This window comes from Rhinolophus sinicus, chromosome 16 (genome assembly GCF_057876585.1).
Source record: "Rhinolophus sinicus isolate RSI-liver-muscle chromosome 16, RSI-T2T, whole genome shotgun sequence".
Classification (NCBI taxonomy): Eukaryota; Metazoa; Chordata; class Mammalia; order Chiroptera; family Rhinolophidae; genus Rhinolophus; species Rhinolophus sinicus.
This window is the reverse complement of record NC_142516.1, coordinates 152,428,444-152,450,783: the sequence shown is the minus strand read 5'-3', so window position 1 is coordinate 152,450,783 and position 22,340 is coordinate 152,428,444. Positions and strand designations below refer to the sequence as shown.

The window sequence follows — 22,340 nt, the reverse complement described above, 5'->3', positions numbered from 1 at the left end:
AAATTACAAAACACTGCAATATGTTTGTCTATTTTTCTGTGTGTACCACACATATTTTAATATTATTCACCTCCCACCATATGCCAGCTTCTTATACTAGGCATTTAAAGTTATACATGTTCCTGAGACAATGATTGATATGATTTTCCACTCTTGATAATGCCACATCCCTACTTTAAAGAAAATTGTGTGTATTCCAAAGGAAATACATCATATATATATGTTAGTACCAGTGTACAGAGGCTAGAAATTCATAGCTTTTACCAAAGTGGATTATTACATCAATGACTCATATTTAAAGTCACCATTAAAAGGTTTCTTCTAAATGAAGTAATATTTAAGCTATAATTTCTGACTGAGGAAGAAAACTATTCCCTGATGAGATACTTAGGGATCTTATTTTACATTCTATGTTCACATTTTGAAAATTTACATTTGAGCAAAGTTAGGAATGTCAAGCAGACTTCCCAAATAAAAGTCAATATAACCAAGACCTCATAATGACAGAGCAAGATAAAATGGTGTTGTGCTCTATTGGGTAAACACATTAGAAAAACCCTGTGAAATACGTGTTTAACTAGTAGAAAGAGATATTTCATTCTAACGGATGAAAAAATATGCATTGTGTGTGTGTGTGTGTGTGTGTGTGTGTGTGTGTGTGTGATTTAAATGCTATTTGGAACTATTCCAATTTATCAAGTGAATAATGATATACATTTACTAATTTTTATGACAGTTTTATTTATATTTTAAGGAATGAAATTAAATCTAGAAACTGGACCTACATAACATTAAATTTGTGACATAATCTGACAAGCGCTAACATGGCTAGCAAGAACTGACATAGATCTAACTCACCTTACTCTGCGTGTCCTGGTTTTGTTTTTACATGTTTCACAGCATTGATGTTATTTAAACTGGACTTTGGAAATTCAGCAGTAATGGTTATTAGGCATGCATATTATGTCTATTCCTTTTCTCCCAGACCCAGGAAGTTCAGTCATCATTTCATGGCTTTCAAAGGCATCATAAGTCTCATGCTTTTAAGGAGAGGTTTCTAATTGTGTACATGCATTTTTTAAAAATAAGCTGAATTTTTATCACAGTGGTTCCATAAACATTTGTCAGTCATGTAGAGAACATTTTTCCTTCAGGCTCTAATTTGTAATTTGTAATTGTTTCCTGTCTTATCCAAGTTTTCTCTCAATGATACAAGATGGAGAAAAGATAGTTTTAGAGCATACACATGTTAATCAACATGTATATGCATCCAAACATTCAATCAACATGCAGAGGCCCAAAGGTTTTCTGTGTGCATGTACCAAAGTTGATCACCAAGCCACCATTAAGCAACGGTTGAAATAGTAGGTGACTTCTCCAGAGAAAATGTTATATCATTCAGATCACACACATCAAACTAAGTTTGGCATCACATAATTCAAGGTTAATTTTATTTAACTATTTTTTTTATATTATCACATAGCTAAATATAGCCTCTAGTTAGTTATTAGAATTGTGCCTCTATAATCCAAAACATTAATTTGAATAGATGCGTTCACCCCTATGTTCATTGCACCACTATTTACAATAGCCAATATATGGAAGCAATCCAAGTGCACATCAATAGACCCTGAAAAAAGCAATGATTCACATCCCGGGTGGGATGGAGAGGACAGTGTGAGATTTTATCACGCTACTCAGGATGGCATGCAAATTAAAACTTACGATAAAGAAGATGTGTTACATATATACCATGAAGTGTTTCTCAGCCAAAAAAGAATGAAATCTAGCCATTTGTGACAACATAGATGAACCTAGAGGGTATTATGCTGAATGAAATAAGTGAGACTGAGAAAGACAAATACCATATGATCTCACTTCTCTGTAGAATCTAAACAAAATAAAGGAACAAACAAAACAGAAACAGACTCAACAGATGCAGAGAACAAACTAATGGTTACCAGAGGGGAGAGGAGCTGGGGAGCTGAGTGAAAAAGGTAAAGGGATTAAGAAATAAAAATTGGTAGTTACAAAATAGTCATGGGGATGTAAAGTACAGCATAGAGAATATAGCCAAAATGTTTCAACAACTATGCTCAGTGCCAGGTGGCTACTACACCAAATCAGGGAGATCACTGCATAAATTATATAAATGTCTGACCACTATGCTGTACACCTGAAATGAATATGAAATAATACTGAATGTCAATTGTCACGGAAAAAAAATAAATAAATAAAAATATATATATATTTTTTAAAGAATTGTGTCTCTAGGTCTGCAATGTCTTTAAAATGTATAAATATGGTTGTAGGAATTTATTTGTTAAAGGTACTTCTACCCCTCTCTTTAAACAGCTTTATTGAGAGATAGAATTTGCATCCCATAAAGTTCCCTTATAGTGTAGATCTCAAAGGTATTTAGTATATTTAAAGGCAGTGTTGGGGAGGTGAGGGTAAGGGGGATCGAATATATGGTGATGGAAGAACTGACTCTGGGTGGTGAACACACAATGGGATTTATAGATGATGTAATACAGAATTGTACACCTGAAATCTATGTAATTTTACTAACAATTGTCACCCCCAATAAATTTAATTTAAAAAAAAATAAATAAATAAAATAAAATAAAATGAAACCTAAAGGCAGTGTTGGACGGCCATTATTGTGTCTATAATTTAATTTTAGAATATTTCATCACACAAAATGAAAATGTATATGTTAGCAGTCGTTATCTATCTCCAACCCTATTTCCCTTACTCCTTCAACAACCACTAACCTACTTTCAGTCTTTATGGATGTGTCTTTTCTGGACATTTTGTATAAGTGGATTCATACAATGCATGGTCTTCTATGACTGGATTCTGTCATATAGCATAATGTTTTTGAAATTCACCCATGATACAGTATTTATCAGAATTTCATTCCTTTTAAGTGCTGAATAATATTTCATTGTATAAATATACCACACTTAGTTAATCCATTCATCATTCAATGGACACTTTGGATTGTTTCCAGTTGTTGGCTATTATGAATAATGATTCTGAAAACATTTATGTGCCAGTGTTGTGTGGTGTATATTTTCATTTCTCTTAATATATAACTAGGAGTAGAATTGCTGGGTCTTGTAATAGTTCCACGTTTACAGAGTGGCATCGTATGTACATTTCCATCAGCAACATATAAGGATTTCAGTTTCTCCACATTCACATCAGCATTTGTTACTGTGTTTTTATTACAACCATCTTAGGAGTGTGAGTCATGTCTCATTTTGATTTGCCTTCTCTAGTGACTAATGGTGTTGAGCATCTTTTCATTCACTTCCAATCATTTGTATTTGCATGTCTTTGGAGAGATGTTTATTCAAGTCCTTTCCTGATTTTTAAAATTGAATTGTTTGTCTTTTACTTGTTGAATTGTAGGAGTTCTGTATATATTCTATATATGTTCCTTTATCAGATACATGATTTGCAAATATTTTCTCCCATCTGTAGGTTGTTTTTTCACCCTCTTGATAATGTCCTTTGATAAACCTAAGTTTTGTTTCTTTTGTTTGTTTATTTGTTTGTTTTAATTGTGATGAATTCCACTTTATCTCTTTTTCTGTTTGGGTCACATATAAGAGTTCATTGCTAAATCCATGATCATAAAAATGTATTCCATGTTTTCCTCCATGAGTTTTATAGATTTTGCCTTTACATTTAGGTCATTGATCCATTTTGTGTAATTTTTGTGCATGGTAGGAGGTAAGGTCCAATTTCATTGTTTTGCATGAGGATATCCACTTCTCTCAATATGGTTTATTGAAGAGACTATTCTTTCCCCATCAATCTTCACACCTTTGTGGAAATAAATTGGCCATAAATATATGTTTATTTCTGATCTTTCAACTCTATTTCAGTGAACTATATATTTATAATTATGTTAGTGTAACAGCATTTATTATTATTTTGCAGAAAAACGCATGAGACATATCCTCTTAACAAACTGTCAAGTATTTATCACAGGGTTATTGACTATATGTGCATTGTTGTGGATCAAATCTCTAGCACTTTGTCAACATGCATGACTAAGACTCTATCCATGGAAGAGCAACTCCCCATCTCTCACTCTGTCCCTGGCAACAACTATTCTGCTCTCCGCTGCTATGAGTTTGACTACTTTAGATACCTCATGCCACTGGAATTATGCTTTATTGGTCCTTCTGTGATTGGTTTATTTCATTTAGCATAATGTCCTCAGGGTACTTCCATGTTGTCACATATTGCAGGATTTCCTATTTAAGGCTGAATAATAGTCCATCATATGTATATTCCACATTTTCTTTATTCGTCAGTTAATGGGCATTTAGGTTGTTTCCACCACTTGATTATTGTGAATAATGCTGCGATGAACATGTGAGTGCAAATATCTCTTCCACAGCTTGTTTTCGGTTCTTTTGAGTTAAATACCAAGATGTGAAATTGTTGGATGGTAGCAGTGTTTTTATTACTCTTGCTTTGTAATAATGTATAGTAAGTTTTGAAATCAGGAAATGTAAGTGCTCCAAATTTGTTCCTTTTTAAAATATTATTTTGACTATTTTGGCCACCTGCATTTCTATATGAATATGAGAATTGGTTTTTCCATTTCTGCAATTAACAACTGTTAGAATTTTGGTAAGGTTTGCAATGAATCTGTATATTACTTTGAGTAGTACTGCTACCTTAACAACATTAAGTCTTCCAGAACGTGAACACAGGACGTTTTTCCATTTATTTAGGCCTTCTTTAATTTCTTTTAGCAATGCTTTCTAGTTTTTAGTGTAAAATTCCATTATTTCCTTGGTTAAATGTATTCTTTTGGATACTATTGTAAATGGAATAGCTTTCTTAATTTCCTTTTCAGATTGTTCATTGCTAGTGTATAGAAACTAAGTAGATTTTTGTGTGTTGATCTTATACCTTGCAATTTTGCTGAATTCATTTATTAGCTCTAGTAGTGTGTGTGTGTGTGTGTGTGTGTGTGTGTGTGTGTGTGTGTGTGTGAGCGCCTTGGGATTTGCTGTATACAGGAGTATGCCATCTATGAATAGAGATAGCTTTATTTTTTTCCTTTCCAATTTGGATACCTTTTATTTCTTTTTCTTGCCTAATGACTCTAGCTAGAATATTCAGTATGATCTTGACGAGCACTGATGAAACAGGCCTCCTTGTCTTGTCCCATTGAGAATGATGTCAGCTGTAGGTTTTCATATATGCTCTTTATCATGGTTAGGAAGTTACCTTCTAGTTTCAGTTTTCTCTATGTATTTATCATGAAAATGTGTTGGACTTTATCAAAAGCTCTGTGCATCAATTAATATGATCATGTGGGTTCTGTTTCTTTGCTCTATGAGTATTGATTGGTTTTCTTATGTTGAACCACCCTTGCATTCTTGGGATAAATCCCACATGGTCACAGTTTATAATGTTTTTAATATCCTGTTGGATTTAGTTTGCTAGTATTTTGTTGAAAGTTTTTTTTCCTCTACATTTATAAGAGGTATTTGTCTATAGTTTCTATAGTTTTCTTCCCTTATTATGTCTTTGTCTAGCTTTGGGATCAAGTAATACTTGTCTCTTAGAATGAGGTAGAAAATATTTCTTCATCTTCTATTTTTTTTGGAAGAGTTTTAGAGAATTTTTGTTAATTCTTTAAAAATAGGTAGAATTTATCAATGAAGCCATCTCGTCCCAGGTTTTTCTTTGTTGGAAAGCTTTTAATTACAAATTCAATCTCTTTACTTATAAGTATATTCATATTTCCTATTTTGTCATGATTCAGTCTTGGTAGATTGTGTGTTTCTAGGAACTTGTCCATTTCATCAAGATTATCTCATTTGTTGGTGTATTAGTCTCCTAAAGCTTCCATAACATATTACCACAGACTGAGTGATTTAAAAAATATATTATCTAACAGTTTGGGAGGCTAGAAGTCTCAGGTCAAGGTGTCAGCAGAACTGATTCCTTCTGGAGGCTCAGAGGAATAGACTATCTCATGTCTCTCTCCCAGCTTCTGGGAGAAGAAAGATCTCAAATCAATACCTAGCTTTATACCTTAAGAAAATAGAAAAAGAAGAACACCTAAAACCAAAGTTAGTAAAAAGAAGGAAATAATAAAGAGTAAGTGGAGATAAACAAAACTTTTTTTTATATATATAGGCTTCTATGGATATCAGTTGGTTTTTTTGTTTGTTTGTTTTTTATGTTCTGTCTTCATTTTCATTCATCTATGTATTTTCTAATATCCCTAGTGATTTCTTCTTTAACTTATTGGTTGTAAAGAGTATAATAAGTGGTTTAATTCCCACTTATTTGTGAATTTTCCAGTTTTCCTTCTGATATTGATTTCTAGTTTCATTTCAATGTGGTTCAGAGAAAATGCTTAATCTGATAGCAATCTTATAAAACATCTTGAGACTTGAGATTTAGCAGTGTTTTTACTGAAATTTACATTCTCTTTCTTTACTAAACACTGTCCTGGTTGCTGTAAGGTTTTTAAATTCGATTCGAGTTCTCAGAAAGTTGATTCTGTCTTTTTTTTTTTTTTTTTTGCTAGATTAATGGTTGCTTCAGTGGAAGGACTTATTTGTGGCGTTTCCTACTCTACCATGTCTGTTATGTCACTCTTCTTCCATGCTTATCCTACAGACATCTGTTACATGGCTTTCTTCAGAAGCCACTTCTGTTAACACCTACTTCCCAGTTCTGAGCTAAATGCCCAACCATGGGTGTTCTTTACACTGCCTTTCCTCTAGATCATTTCTTCCATGAAATGATCTAGAAATGAATGTATTCCAGAGTATTCCAATGCTGGTCCAGGATCTCTTTATATATTATCATAAATGCTGGATGAATGAAAGTTGCATGAGTGAACAAAGAAGAAAATATTTAAATTCTCATGAACTTACTACAAAGCCTAGTTACAGGCTACTGATAGTTAAAGAATTATAATGAAAATTACTTAACAGGAAACTATGTTGACTGTATCATTCTTGAGCATTCAAAAGACACTTCAGAATCTGGTGATATATTGAGATGATGAGTACAAAAATGTCATTTAATATGGCTATAGATTAGAAAATGGAGGATGGCATCAACTCTTACTCAAAAAACACATTTTGAATTTATATTAGTTAAAGAATTCACTTATATTAACTTGTCTCTTGGGAGCAGAAGACAGATATGTTTACTTTATTAATTCGGCCGTATGATTTTCATAGAAACAAGCACTTCCTATGTATATGTTCACTGTGTATAAATATAGATTTATAACTTTCACATGTTTTCTTTTAAAAAATGTTTTAAGAGACAGTCTTATTTTACATTGGCTACTATTAGGAATTATTAATGTGAGTACAGATGCATGAATGTTGGTCCAGATACAGAAAGCTTAAGTCTATTAAAGACCTGCAAAGAATTGCTGTGATATGGCTAGGTTAAGAGAATGCTATGCCACAAATCACATTTAGGAAATATAATAATTTTTTGCTATAACATCCTGACACATATGGCTAGCCAGGTAGATACGTCTTAGTGCTATATCCTAGTATACAGCTTTATTAAGGGCTCTTTTTATATTCCTTGTCATGTTTCAATGTATTTTGCCTTAACCTTTCAAGAAAGAAACACAAACAACAAACACCCTCAAGGGTACAAACTAACAGCACAATTGTTTTTATGTTATTTTATTTTTCAGTGATTTTACAAAGAAACTTAGTTGTAAATTATATTATTATTCCTCAAAATGTGTTATTATTTCTTACAACTAGTTAATTATAACATCAACTGTAAAATGATAATTTGTAAGTCATTCATTACATAAAAGTAGTAAGAAGGACTAAACCCAAGGTGTAAAGATTTTATGTTGAAATTGTACTTGATTAACTCACAAACTTGTATCTGTCTTTGCAAAGTAGGATAATGGAATACCAACCGTTGATTATTTTCCTTTTTTCCCCTTAATACTGTGAATTCTTGACAAAGGATTACTACTGGTGACAGACAACATGTAAAAGTTAGGTGGGAGCACAAACAAGTATGAAAAAGAATATCAATTTCAACTTACTAATTTTTCACTTCCAAAACACTGTTCACTCATACCACGTGGGTATCACTTTTATAAACATCTCAACTTATTCTTTTACTTAAGTTTATTTATCAGTATACTTTGAATATCTAGGAAGCTACAGCCATTTTTTTTAATAATAAAAAATCCACATCACCAACTTAAAAAAATAAAACAAACAAACACAACTCAACATTTTGTTTCTCAAGATGGATTGTATTCTTTATTGTTGCTAAATGAACACAATTTTTTTCACTATGAATTTTTTTCCTAATAATCCACAAAATGTATACATTTTTCGTGCTAAGTGTTTGAGAATTATTGTATTCTAAATTTTAAATGTGAGATTTTTATAACTGCTTTGTTTATTTTAGATTTTCCAAATATATAGATTTATATATTTATCTACTATTTCAAAATTATTTTTTTAATGTTGCATATTTTCCAGAGATTAGCTGGTTAATGAAATTGGATCGGATGTTTATTAGAACCCATTGAGACTAGATTACAGGTATAGCTAGCATTCACAGAAAACTCACTATAAATTTAAAAGTAGATAATATTCTTATTAAAATGACTAAAATAAAAACCAGTGATAAGACCAAATACTGGCAAGTATATGGGGATAAACTGCATCTATCAAACATTGCTGGTGGAAATGTAAAGTACTACAATCAATCGGAAAATAGTTCAGCAATTTCTTACAAAACTAAATGTACTGTTTGACTCATCAAATGCACTCCTGAGCATTTGTCCTAGATAAATAAAAACTTATGTTAATGCACAAACCTGTACATGAATGCTCATAGAAGCTTTATTCCTAATAGTAAAGTACTGGAAACAACCCAGATATCCTTCATTGAGTGACTAGTTGAACAAATTCTGTTACATCCAAACAATGGAATACTACTCAGCATTAAAAAAGGAAGGAACTATTAATACATGAAACAAGTTGGATGGACCTCAAGGGCACTATGCTCCTTTTTTTTTTTTTAAAGTGAAACTCAGAAGGGTCCATACTGTATGATTCCATTTAAATAACATTCTTGAAATCAGAAAATTATAGAAATGGAAAGAGATCAATGGCAATAGATTGCCAAGTGACAGGGACAGGAAGTGGGGTGGAGAAGTAGCACGAGGGAGTCCTTTTCTGGAGATGGAAAAGTTCTGTATGTTGATTGTGGTGGCATTACACAAATTTATACATGAGATAAAATTGCAGAGAAGTATACATACACATTCACAAAGGAAAGTAGGAAGACAAAAATCATGAAAACAGAAGGTCTATAAACCAGCTAGCAGCAATGTACCAACATCAGTTTCCTCATAGCGATGTTATACTGCAGCTGTATGAGGCGTTGCCATTGGGGAGATGGTGAGTGAAAGGCACCCAGGCCTCTACTATTTAGCAACTTTTGTGAGTCTATATTGATTTCAAAATAAAAAGATTTTTTTAAGTAGTTATAGCACAATTCTAAAGCACTATTAAACATTTAAAAAGAGAAATATCCCTGCACACAATTGGCATTTAAAACAACCTTCTTTTCAGAGGCTGACTTCAAAAAGTCTGCAGTTTAAAGTGATGATTTTTTTTTTTTTTTTAATTCAAGCATGCAGTTGTGTCAATTCAAAAAATATGGTCTGTGAACATGAAAGCTTCAACTTTGATTCTCCACTCTCCATTTTCTTCATCTTCAAAGGCCCTTTATTTGATCAGGAAGGATGTCATTTCTAAAAGTACTAAGACAGCCACATTTAACTTGAACAACATTGTTCTTTTAGGTTATTAAGGCTGTTCAATTTTCTCTGTTGGTGGCTACACTGATTGGAGACTCTTCTTAAATGTCAGACTGAGAAAATTGTACTGGTTCCAACACAATAAAAAAAAAATTTAAAGGAAAGCTTTGGAATTAATGCAATCAATAACCTTTGAAAACAAAGTTAAGAAGCAACAGTTGAATGCTGGATGTGTAGAAGTATTATGTTCCTTTCTTCTTTGAATATCAGTATAGCCAAGAAATTGGCAAACACAATAGAGAGTTCAATTCAAAAAGCACTTCTTGAGTACCTAAATCATAATCATAGCACCTTATAATGAATGGTATGCGTGTTTTGCAGAACAGTGTAGCTTACAGTGATGAAAAAGAGTCCACACTGTTCGTGAGATCTCAAATTTGCATCCACAATATTTAAAAATGTTCCAGGTTTTATACCAACACACTATGTGAGAAAAAGGAAGACTGCTTAGTCAGCCTGGGTGAACATTGGGTAGGACTCTGGAGAAATACATCAGGGTCAGGAGAGAAATTGCAAGGCTATGGAACACAAAATCCTATGAACAAAGATTTGTAGAACGGCAACTATGCCAAATAAGTAAAATGTAAAAGAATTTGAAATTTGACATTGATTCTGTTTGGAGAATACAGAGTTTCTGTCTGTATTTTCTGTGAATGGCTTGGGTTACGCATATAAGTGGATAAAAGAAAATTTTAGAACAACACTGCTCAATTGTGGATAAAATTTGGCGTTTTCTACAAAATAGCTCATCTGGAGAAAATGATATGGCGGCATTAATGTGTGCTCCAAAGAGAAGTCACTAGACTCCTCACTTTTGTTTTCCCTTTGTGTTTTTGTTTTATTGCTGGAAAATAAGTTTTAGAATTAATGGATGCAAAACCATTCTCTGAATATCTTGATAAAGAAAGGCCAATTGTATGTTACTTCACATATTTGATTTGGAGTACTTAACACACTCTAATTTTCTGTTGTTGATCATGTTAATTCTATGTTATTAAAGCCAACATTAAATTACCAGGAAAAGTAAAAATAAAAAGAATATTAAAAATGAAATGCATGAAAAATAAAGGTGGATTAATGGATGGATAGAAGGATACGTGGTGGGATGTGTGAAAAAGCAAATGTAAGAAAATGTTAAATGTAGAATCTATGAGTGGGAATATGGGTATTCACTAGGAAAATCTTTGAACTTTTCTGTATGTTTGAAAGTTTTCATACAATTTTGGAAAGAAAATTAAAAAAACAGAAGGACAACTATAAATTTCAGTACCTAAACAAATAAATAAACAGCTAAAATAATGTATTAGGGATATTGTCAGTATAAAACATAAAGTTAAGAAAATGTTACAAAAATTAAAGCTTTGCATCAAAAACTTCAAATGTAGTTTCTAGATAAATGATTAAAAATGACAGAGATCAACTATAGTTGTTGAAGTATCCATTTATGTGGAAATAACTTTTATTGACCCACCTTTATATTGGTGTTATGCTCTGTCAGTATCAGAATGTTCTGGACATGTAAATGTCACCTGTGGATCCAGGTCTATTTGATAAGACTGTAACACTCCAAGAGGTCAAAATGATACAACTTAGAGGCTTGTCCTCAGATCTAGAACGCAAGAATGACAACATACAGTTACTTGACTAATATACAAAAATTATATGGAACCAACCTAATCAATATGACAATAATATCTGTGTCTAGTCATGAAAAAGAGCTTTCTATATTTCTGTTGCTGTGGTTGTTCCATACTGTTTTAAATATTCCTTGCACTTGATGTCAAATTAGAACTTTCAATAAGCCTAAAAAGGCCATATTGGTTTAGAAGAGATTAACTTTGGAAGGAGCAGGCTGCTTTCCATATGCAAGGCAAATACACTTCATTGTTAGTTGATTATCAGCTGTTCTGAATCACTGAAAGCATTTCTCCTCACTTTCAACATTGGGTCCATTTTCCACGGAATTCCAGAACTGCATAGCTTCAAATGCCTGAAGGTGGTGCCTTAGCAGTTGCATTGCTTCTGAGCAGGCCGGGATCTCAGAAATCCCAGACAAGTTGATATTGATCCTTTTGAAAAAGTTATGTACAAAGGAAGTATATCTGCCAACTTCCTTTAGAAGCAGGGTCAAATAACCAGTTAGAAAATTTTCTAAAGGTGTCACATTAAACTTTAATAATACCTACATTTTTATGGGGCTTTTAACTTTGCAAATTGCTTTCATGTGCATTATCTCATTTCATGTTCTATTGCAATGAAACAGTGCCTAGGTTTTAGGGCTGAATTACAATGATATAGATATCAAAATGTTTGACATTTCAAGAAAATTGACGATTACTATGCCAAAGAGAACTAGTTAACAAGAAATGACTGGCTTCAAGATCAAGTATTACAAAGGGTTAAGATGCTGATGGTTCCTTTAACCTTCTGCTCTCCTGCTGGAGGTTTATCAGAACCATTTCATCTCATTTTTTAAAAAAGAGAAAATGGGCTACGTCTTTTTTCTCTCTTCCATCCTTCTTATCTCCGATTTTCTTTCTTTTTAAATAAATCCACAGGTCAGCCCGACCCCAGGGTGCATCCGTGCTCTCATGAAGATGCTGTACTGCCCATATTGTCGAGGACTTCCCTCCGTAAGGCCTTGCAACAACTACTGCCTCAACGTTATGAAAGGCTGTCTGGCAAATCAGGCTGATCTGGACACGGAGTGGAATCTGTTTATAGGTAAGGAGCGTTTACACTGATCCGAGAGCAGAGATGTGGGAACAGCAAGTGTCCGTGATGTCTGAGGGCAGGTTCAAAGTTGTGATGACTTGTAGGGAGTAAGAGGACTAAAGCACACACACACAAAGCCGCGTTTAGCAAATTATAAACATTATTTGCGTTTTCTTCTTTTCTTCAAAAAAATAAGACGTCTTTCAATATTGTGAAGGACCGTCCTGTTGAAGATTGTACGCGCGCGCTGTGTTGAGTTCGCTGATCTCTCTGACGAAGGTAAAAGTAGCCTGTGTTGAATTTCTGTGCGATCCTGTGGGAAGGCACAAGTTAGAAAAGGTTCTTGTAAAAGAAATCCACAGTACTGTCTTGTTTGATTTGTATTCCCTCAACATACTCACAAGCACACTGTTACTGTAACTGAACAGGAAGGGAGCTCGTCCCCGCCACGCGTACAGCAGAGACAAACACTGAACACCAGTGGAAAATCGGGAATTGTTTTATTTGCAGAGTGCTAGGCAAGTAGAAGGGGAAACTGTATCACTTAAAACACGAACTAGCCAATGGCTTACAATGGGAAGGTTTTAAGGAGTTATCCCAACAGGTTTGCTGGAGTGCTGCTGGGGTAAGTTTTAATGGGACTTGGCCATTTATGGTAAAGGGACTTCAGCACCAGATCTTCCTGGACAGCGGACCCTTGGTTTTTAAAAGGGTGAGTATTCATGTTCCGCTACTGTTCTGATCCTTTGGTTCTGTGGGGCAGGGAGAAACTTTGGTTCTGGGTGCAGCTAAAGGACAGGGGTGGCATATGCGCAGTGCTGTCTCTAAAATAACTCAAGGATTGTATTAATCACCGATCTCCTTTAAGAGAGCAGAACCAGTTTTAAGCTGTTCAATGTGATTTGTGTGCTGTTTCAATATTAGTAAATAACTCCTTCCTTAAATATCTATGATCAAACTAGCTCAATATTTTTGCTAAAATATGCAAATTTCTTCCTCATTCTATGGACAAGAATGCTTCAAGCGCGCAAGCATGAGTCAGCCTGCCAGTCTTTAGAAGGTGGGAGGAAACAGGGTGAGGATGAGTCAGGGAAGGTCTGTGAGTCGTGGCTCAGGTCTTAAGTTGAAGAAATCACTCAGGGGGTTACACTGCAAAAAGATATTTCCCAAATAGCTATCCAAGGATAAAAGGACAAATTTCATAGGCAAGCTTCTCCCAGAAAAATATATCGGCCTTGAAAGAGTAAATGTATTTTCTCCACCCTCTGTCAAATGGCCTTCAAATAAAAGGACTTTCAATTGCATTTACTGCAATTGCATAGTGACGAGCAGAGTGGTGCAAATAACAGTTGTAGTTGGGAGCCTCAGAGGGCCTTCATCATCTATGCAAACCTCTAAACCCAGAATGCATGAGTAAAGTCTTCTGACATCTAAGATTTGAGTAGAATAGGAAAAAGATCTGAGATGTGCTGGAATACAGAGAAACCTAAGCCCACTGTGTGACAATGTGCTTTGAGGTTCTAGCTTTGGCAATGAAACCCATTGGCTAACACATTATTATGCTTAGGCAGCCCAAATAAAAATGGTTTTGATGTTTTAAAGAAAAAGTTTAGAGTGGGTAGATCCCAATGTAAGTCATTTGACAAAATTTCAAAAATCATTTCAGAGAGAATAAAGTACTATTCTCTGTCCTTTCAGTCGGAGGATGAAATCTATTTGTATGATCTTCAGTTATTTCAGTTGAAAAATGAGGGAGTTTTTAGAAAGTTAATCATTAAGGGACCCTTCTAAGTCAAAAACAATATTTTTTTTGCTAAGAATTTAGAGGGGACATGAATTTAAAAAGTAATCAGTATAGGGCCGGCCAGGTGGCTCAGGCAGTTAGAGCTCCATGCTCCTAACTCCGAAGGCTGCCGGTTCGATTCCCACATGGGCCAGTGGGCTCTCAACCACAAGGTTGCCAGTTCAATTCCTTGAGTCCCGCAAGGGATGGTGGGCTCTGCCCCCTGCAACTAAGATTGAACATGGCACCTTGAGCTGAGCTGCCTCCTGGATAGCTCAGCTGTTGGTTGGAGCGCGGGCTCTCAACCACAAGGTTGCCAGTTCAATTCCTCGAGCGCGGGCTCTCAACCACAAGGTTGCCAGTTCAATTCCTCGACGACTCTCGCAAGGGATGGTGGGCAGCGCCCCCTGCAACTAAAATTGAACGTGGCACCTTGAGCTGAGCTGCCGCTGAGCTCCCGGATGGCTCAGTTGGTTGGAGCGTGTCCTCTCAACCACAAGGTTGCCGGTTTGACTCCCGCAAGGGATGGTGGGCTGTGCCCCCTGCAATTAGCAATGGGCAACTGGACCTGGAGCTGAGCTGCGCCCTCCACAACTAAGACTGAAAGGACAACAACTTGAAGCTGAACAGAACCCTCCACAACTAAGATTGAAAGGACAACTTGACTTGGAGAAAAGTCCTGGAAATGCACACTATTCCCCAATAAAGTCCTGTTCCCCTTCCCCAATAAAAAAAAAAAAAAAAAAAAAAAAAAAAGTAATCAGTATAAACTTGATCTTCTATAATGTGCATTTAGATTAATTTTGGCAAATACATTTTACCCAAATAATGCTAATAAAAATGTACTCTCATCAAGAAATCTAAAAACATTTGCATATTTTAAAAACTAGATTAAACCTCATAGCATCACTCTTGAGTCATAAAGACTATTCATACTTTTTGGTTGAAACTGCTCTAATTCAGAGCAGAGTTAAATTGTCTTTGGTCAGCCTGTAACTTATTGATGAAAGTGGACATGTGGATTTTGTTACTAAGAGCAACACATTAAGAATGAGAATATGGGCTTTTTAACTTGTATGAGCAACAATAACTTCTTAATTGGCTTTTTTTTCTCAGTGTTGGTTGGCTATTTGATGTAAAACAAATCCTTATACTTTCAATCAGTTCAGTCTCTTAGATGCCAATTTGATGTGAAATTATAAGTCTGGAAAATAATTTGATTTAAAAACTAAAAGTTGAAGTCACTAAGTGTTGCAAGTATTTTAATGAAAAGGAAACGAGGTGGTTAGTCCTACAATATATTTCATACCCATTGTTCCTGTATTTGATTTTTTTAATGAATGTTAGAGACCTCTGAGAAAATTATCCTAGTCATCATTCTTCGGGTTTTGCTATGGCATTGAGAATTGACCACCAACATAGTTTGTGGAGCCAAATATGTTCTTGATAATCTGTGTCCCTATGTGAAGTGTTCACAAATTTATTATAATGAATCAAATGTGTGAAATCCATTTTCTACACATATACATCCAAGATGACAGTGTTACAGTGTTCATGAATGCAGGATCAAAGATCAATGAGGAAATCAGTAATCCAACAAAAATTATATATAATCGCCCTTCTTTAGTTAGCACCTGCAGCCCATCACTCTTGTGCTTCTTGCGTCTTTTCATCAAACCTTTCACTCTGGTTGCTGTCAACTGCATAAGCCATCTCTATCGGCTGCATCAATGTCCCAGGTTATGCATTTCATAAGTGTTCTTTCATTATTGTGCGCTCATCTGAAATATTAACAGCACCATGCAATCAGCTGTCAATAAACACAAGAATTGAGTTGGTGGCACCATTCTCATGATCTTTACAATGCCACCAATTAATTGAAAGTGATTTGTAACTGTTAAGAATTCAGTTGGTGTCGGGATCATGTCAAAAGAGAGGCAATTCACTGATAAAATGAAATGCTATAAGGACTCAAGTAACAACCCCAGTGGTATTCCATTCACTTCTGAGATTCTGTAAGGTGCTTTAATCCTAGAAAAAAATCAGGAATCTACACAGGGTGCATTCTCATAGTCCTTTTAGGAAGTTTAACTCCATGCCCTGCACAGAGATACTACTCAAAAAATTCTTATCAATTAGCTATTGCAGGAAAAATGAGGAACTCTTCACTTTTTGCCCAAAGAGGCTTTAAAAAAAAAAAAGTTGCTGACAGTGAGGAAGATGCTTCTAGACCCATTTTAGAGTATGTGAGCAGCCTCAGTTCATCTCCACCAGGAATTTTCAGCTGCTTTCTAGGGGCGTGTGGGATTCCCTGGTACAAGGCACAAACCAGCTTCTATTTGCACTTCAACTTGCCCCGCTAAATGATGGGCATGCTATACGGCACCCCTCAGCCAGGCAGGATCTGAAAGAACACAAGAGTGGTTTTAAGCCTGTTCTCAGTATTAGAAACTATGCAGTAGGAGAACAATGTAATTTGAGGCATTGCCTCTCTCTGCTCAGGCACTTACCCCAGATGTTACTACTCGCTATTCATACACAACTTATTTTAGTCCAACTTTTGAATGTTGCCTGAATGCAAAAGTGTTTTCTTGAAAAATGTTTACGGAAATTAAAATTTCCTTGAGGGAAACAGTTTGTGAGCAGAATTCATTGTTTCAGTAATATCCTATGGTTATTTTGAGTGTTTGGCACTGATGCCAACCCTCCTCAGATGAGAATTGTTCTGTTTGACAAGGGGCCGCATTGCAGATTACACCTAGTTCACCTAATCAAAGTTAAGGCTGAAAATACACTTACATGACGAGAATAAATCTTGTTTCTACTTTAAAACCTAAGATGTGTGGGATAGCCTCCTCCAAATATCTGGTACTTTCTAAGACTTTGTAGAACGTGAGAACCGCAGAGTGAACAAAAAACGGGTAGTGTACATGGAAAGACAAATGTTGGTGAGACAAAAGGCAGTGATTCTATTTTGTTCTCATTCGTGTGTGTGTGTGTATGTGTGTGTATTGCTAGAATGTTGTAAGATGCTTATTACTACAAGTATAAGGCAGAACTATCTCTATAGTTCCATAAAAGTGAGACTTGAAGATGTTTTTGTCCCAACATGATAGCCTAATTTTTTAAGGTTATCCCAGGTAGTTAGACCCTAATAATCTTCACATATTAATTCAGCTCACTATATTGACTTAGCTAGACAAATACATTTTTTGCCCTTGGAGAATTTCATGTAGTTAAATTAATTATAATCAACTGTGATAAAGCATTAGGAAAATAGAAGTACAGTATGCTAAGTGTCTACTCAGCAGGGAAACTTAACCTCGCATCTGCTGGCCAGGGAAGCCCTATCTTGCTTGGTAAGTGTAGAATGAACTAGTAAACAGGACAGCATTGAATTAACGTCAAAGATAATTGATGCTGAATAGCTGTAATATATATAATTGTTACAAATAGGCCCCAAAGATTTGCAAGTTTCTGTGAGAATTTCAACAGGCCTAGCATGATCTGTCAGTAGTTCTTAAATACCTATTTGTTTTATGTTTGACATGTTTTATGATCAGATCTCATCACCACTACTTCCATTGACTGAATCTGATAAGATTTGGAGAATTTGTGTTAATTTTCCTCAAGAACAGATGAATTCTTTGATCCATAGATGTCCTCCAATGGGGGGTGGAGAGGAGGAACCAGCAAAGCAGCTTGTATTTTTAAGTCAGGCCTTCCTTGGGTACTCATAAACCAGACAAATGACTGGTATCAAACTTTCTGGGCTTTCTTTCTCGTTTCAAACTATCTAATTATTAAGTCTCAAGACAGCCCAAAGACAGAAAATTAGCATGAGAGCATCAAACATGCAACCCAAAGTGAGTACTATATTTGTGCCAGGCCAAGAGGCAATAGAGTGGGTAGTATGCATTCATTCCTTCATTTATTCATTAATCTAACACGTTTACTGCTATGGACCTTGTTCTGGTTTAAGCATGGGGATAGAATAGATAAGGCCCTGCCCGCTGAGAGCAGGGCTCTGTATGTGTTCTTTCAATGGAATAAACGGAAAGAAGTAAACAGAGAAATGGAAGGGACTGTAGTAAGAGGCTGTTTTATTTTACTATGTGAGCCTACTCTTTTAAAGGAACTATGACTAATTCAGTAATTTAAAAAGCACATATCTCTGTTGTTAATGGACTCTATGAGTGCAGGCATGGCAGAAACAAATCAGATAATGAACCTGGTTCTTTCATTGTGACAGCTGCTATCAAGTTGTAAATTATAACCAGCCACAAGGAAGCTGTGCTAGGTCAGTCAGATGACTGGTATCATGTAATAAATGGTTACTTTGATGCACAAATGACTTTCTTAAGACCTACAAGAGTTATTTATCCTCAAGGTAGATAGGGTATTCACAACTTTGTGCTTGGGGTAGATGTTGCTGGATAAATACTTATTGTTTCTAGTAAATGCAGTCAGGTTTTCTTTTTATAATGTACAGAGCTGCATGGTGGTACATTTCAGAAGAATATAAAAAAACTATAAGGAACTGTGAAAAGCATTTGTATAAGATACTCCTCTTTCAAAGACTTTCTAAATCATGAAATTCTGTAATACAAATTTGATAAGAAATTTTAGTTACAAAGAATTCCATAGTAAATATCATAGACTCTGATTGGTATATCCTGAAATGCCATGTTTCAAAAACCTCTAGACCCTAAACATATAAAATTGTTTCCTTTCAACTAAAGAAAAAGAAAAATTCAAGAGTTGCACTTATCAGCAAGCTTTCAAGGTTTCTTCATCTCCACTTTCTATGAGACAAGAGCCTACTCGATAATACAGGCCAGAAGTACAACTCTTCAATTGAGGAATAAAAGCCAAAGCAATTATTTTAGAATCTGATCTCACTGTTCACTGCAGAACTTGCTTTTAACCTTGTACATTCCTAAAAGCACCAAGAAAGATTTTTTTAATAAAAACATTTTATTTTCTATCAGTTGAAATCTAACCCCACCCAGCCAAATCCCTACCTTCCTTTTATAATCTGATTTAATATGTCTCATTTCTCGTGGACATTTATCATATGCAGTGTTCTCTCTGTAATGCTGGCAGAATGCGTAAGTTGTACTAATAACACACTGAGAAGAAGAAAGGAAAAGAGAAAGAAAATAGATGGCTGGTACACAGCAACCTTCACAAGTGGCATTTGGTATCAACTTCTTATATTTACAAAATAGTTTATTCTGAACTCTGCATATGTGAAAGTCTTTTTATGTGGTACAATAGGGCTAATGCCTTAAGAGTGGTATAATGTATGAGGCTATTCAGCAAACACAGAAGTAGGCATTTCTTAACCTCTGAGCACTTACTAGTGTTGGTCTTGAGGCAACAACTCAAGAGATTCATGGGACTGCAATTTCTGTTCTGAATCAAGCAGATTTTCCCATAGATCAAAGCAGGCAAAGCACATCAAACCTTGGTGTAATAGACAAGTAGTCATTCTAAGCTCTGTGTGTGTGTGTGTCTCTATGTCTTTCTGTGTGTGTGTCTGTGTGTGTGTGTCTGTGTATGTGTGTGTGTCTCTGTGTATATGTGTGTGTGTGTCTTTACTCTGAATGCCAATTCCTGTTCATTCATCTATTCCAGTTTTCACATATGCAACTTCTATACAATTTATCATTGTAGTTGATCCATTTCCTATTTACTGATGACTACATTTATGATATTCTAAACTAGATTTTCAAGTTGGAATTCATGTTGCAATATAACATAACACCAACCAGTGGCCAGTATGTAATGAGGCATAGCTATTTTTGACAGTATAACATTCTTTAGTATACAAGAGGTTCCATTTATAAAACGAAGTTCACGGAAACACCTCTCATGTCTTTTCAACCTCTCCAGTTTCCGTGAGAATCAACAGAAGGATTTAACTTAATACCAGGAGAAAGCGGAACATATCAGAATGATTCAAGGTGGCTAGAGAATTACCTTTGTATTTGGAATTTTGCAGTTTATTTTTAGTGTACATGTCAGTTTCAATGTTTTCGATAGGTAAGTGGTTTAATTTGATAATTGTATCAAAAGGTACTTGTTTTTGATAATTAACATCTGATTTTATTAACATGCGGTAGTTTTCACTGTCATGTTTGTTTTAGTTCAAGCTGTAACACAAGATGTCTGGCTTTTGGCATGCCGAGAGAAAATATTTGATGATTCTTTAGAATGGAATTAATAAATTCCCAAAAGCCCAAAAACACAGGCAAAAATCAAACAGTATAAATATCAGCCCAATGACATTCTTAGCAATTCCAATTCGAGGAGCTAAGACAAATATGAGGTAGGAGAAGTTATTGTGTGGTAGGAACTAGAAAATAAGAAACATAAATAGAGCTAGGTAAGTGGATTGTTAAAGAAAGCACTAAACCACATGGCTTTTCACAATAGCAAACTTATGACAAGTCCCAGGGCCATTATAAATAAAACATCTTTGTGACTAATTAAATAGAATAAAGTGTGTATGTGTGTGTGCAGGGCGTGGGGGGGTACCTCCTGGGACATTTTAATCATTCTAAAGATCCTGATTAACAACTAAAAGGAAAATCTTTATTTTAACTCAAATAACAAATTGGTGTAATGTTGCAACACTTTACTAAGATAAAAATAGTAGTGTTAATGCGAGTACTTAGGCCTCTATCCCCAGAAACATAACATTCACATATGTATATATAATTAAATCTATACCAAGATATATTAAGATATATCTTCCAATTGCTCTAAAAGCTCCTGTAATTCATGATTAGCTCAACAATGGAACTGCTGAGTATGTCTTTATGTGTGAGTCATTTTGAAATTAGTTTTCATTTTGCTCAGGCTTGTTTCTTTAACATTATAAAAGAGTCTTTTAGAATTTTATTCTCTTCATCGTGTTGTCTTTGTGACTTGTTTATTAATGAACAACCCTCCAAGGAGCCAGGGGTGGAAGCCAGGTTAGAGGAGGTAGCCTCGTGAGTAATTCTGACAGTTAAAGCCAAGTTTTCATTGTTTACTCTAAAAAGAAATAGGTATTAATGCCCTTGGGAATAATTTAAACTTTTGAGAAACTTCATGGTATATGAAAAAGTGGAGCTCATAATTCATTTAAAAATATTGTGTTTATAGATACTTGGTAAGATAGCCAGGAGAGAATTAAAATTATAATGAAGCAAGAAATATGCCTTGCCCTTCAAATAAGAGCTTGTATACACATCCCACATAAAAAACAAAAAGACTTGTCCTTGATTTTTTTTCTTTGCATGGATTTAAATAATTTGCTACACTAAGAATTTATTTTATTATAACTTCTGAAGAAGTAAAAGTTATAAATGAAAAATAAGTCATTTAATATATGACTTATCCCAAGAAGTGACGTATCTATATGCAGTATATTTTTACTCTTTAAGGTACAGGAATCTTCTAGAAAGATAGCACTAATAATGAAAACAAGAAAAAAATCAGCATTCACCACTAAAATATTAATGGAAATTAAAGAAATTAACTTATTTAATGCAAGACCTAATGATAATATTGGGTGAAATGGATAAGCAAGTAGATGGGAGAGAATTTTGGAAGTAGCAGTGACCATCCCTTTGATTGTCAGACCTGATGTGGTTTTCAGATTGACTAAATCAGAAAGTGACCCTGTCCTACCTCAACTTTACATCTGACTCTCCGAGAGTTTCACATAGCCTGAAGAAGTCCGTTCTCCCAAAGGAGGCGGGGCTACTCTTCTGTAAGAGAGTTCGTTAACTTCAAAGAGAGTATTCTCAAAGTTCACAGAAGTCAGCTGGTGAAGGTTATTTGGTGCCCTTGGTATTATCACTTGTGTATGTGTCTCCTCGTTTTCTACATCCAATGTCCTCGATTATTGCTAGATTAGTTGCTTATCTTTAAAACAGTTCAGTGTGGCAAACTCTTCTGTGTGGA

General features: G+C 34.9%; 1 protein-coding gene across 1 annotated transcript in view; it reads left to right on the top strand.

Annotated features, from left to right (window-relative positions):
- The window catches only part of GPC6 (glypican 6), a 1,038,077-nt gene that overhangs the window by 699,188 nt on the left and 316,549 nt on the right, over nucleotides 1–22,340 (top strand). Inside the window, exon 4 of the mRNA XM_019737186.3 lies at nucleotides 12,442–12,607. Coding sequence (XP_019592745.1) covers nucleotides 12,442–12,607 — 166 coding nt within the window. The remainder of the gene's footprint in view (nucleotides 1–12,441; nucleotides 12,608–22,340) is intronic.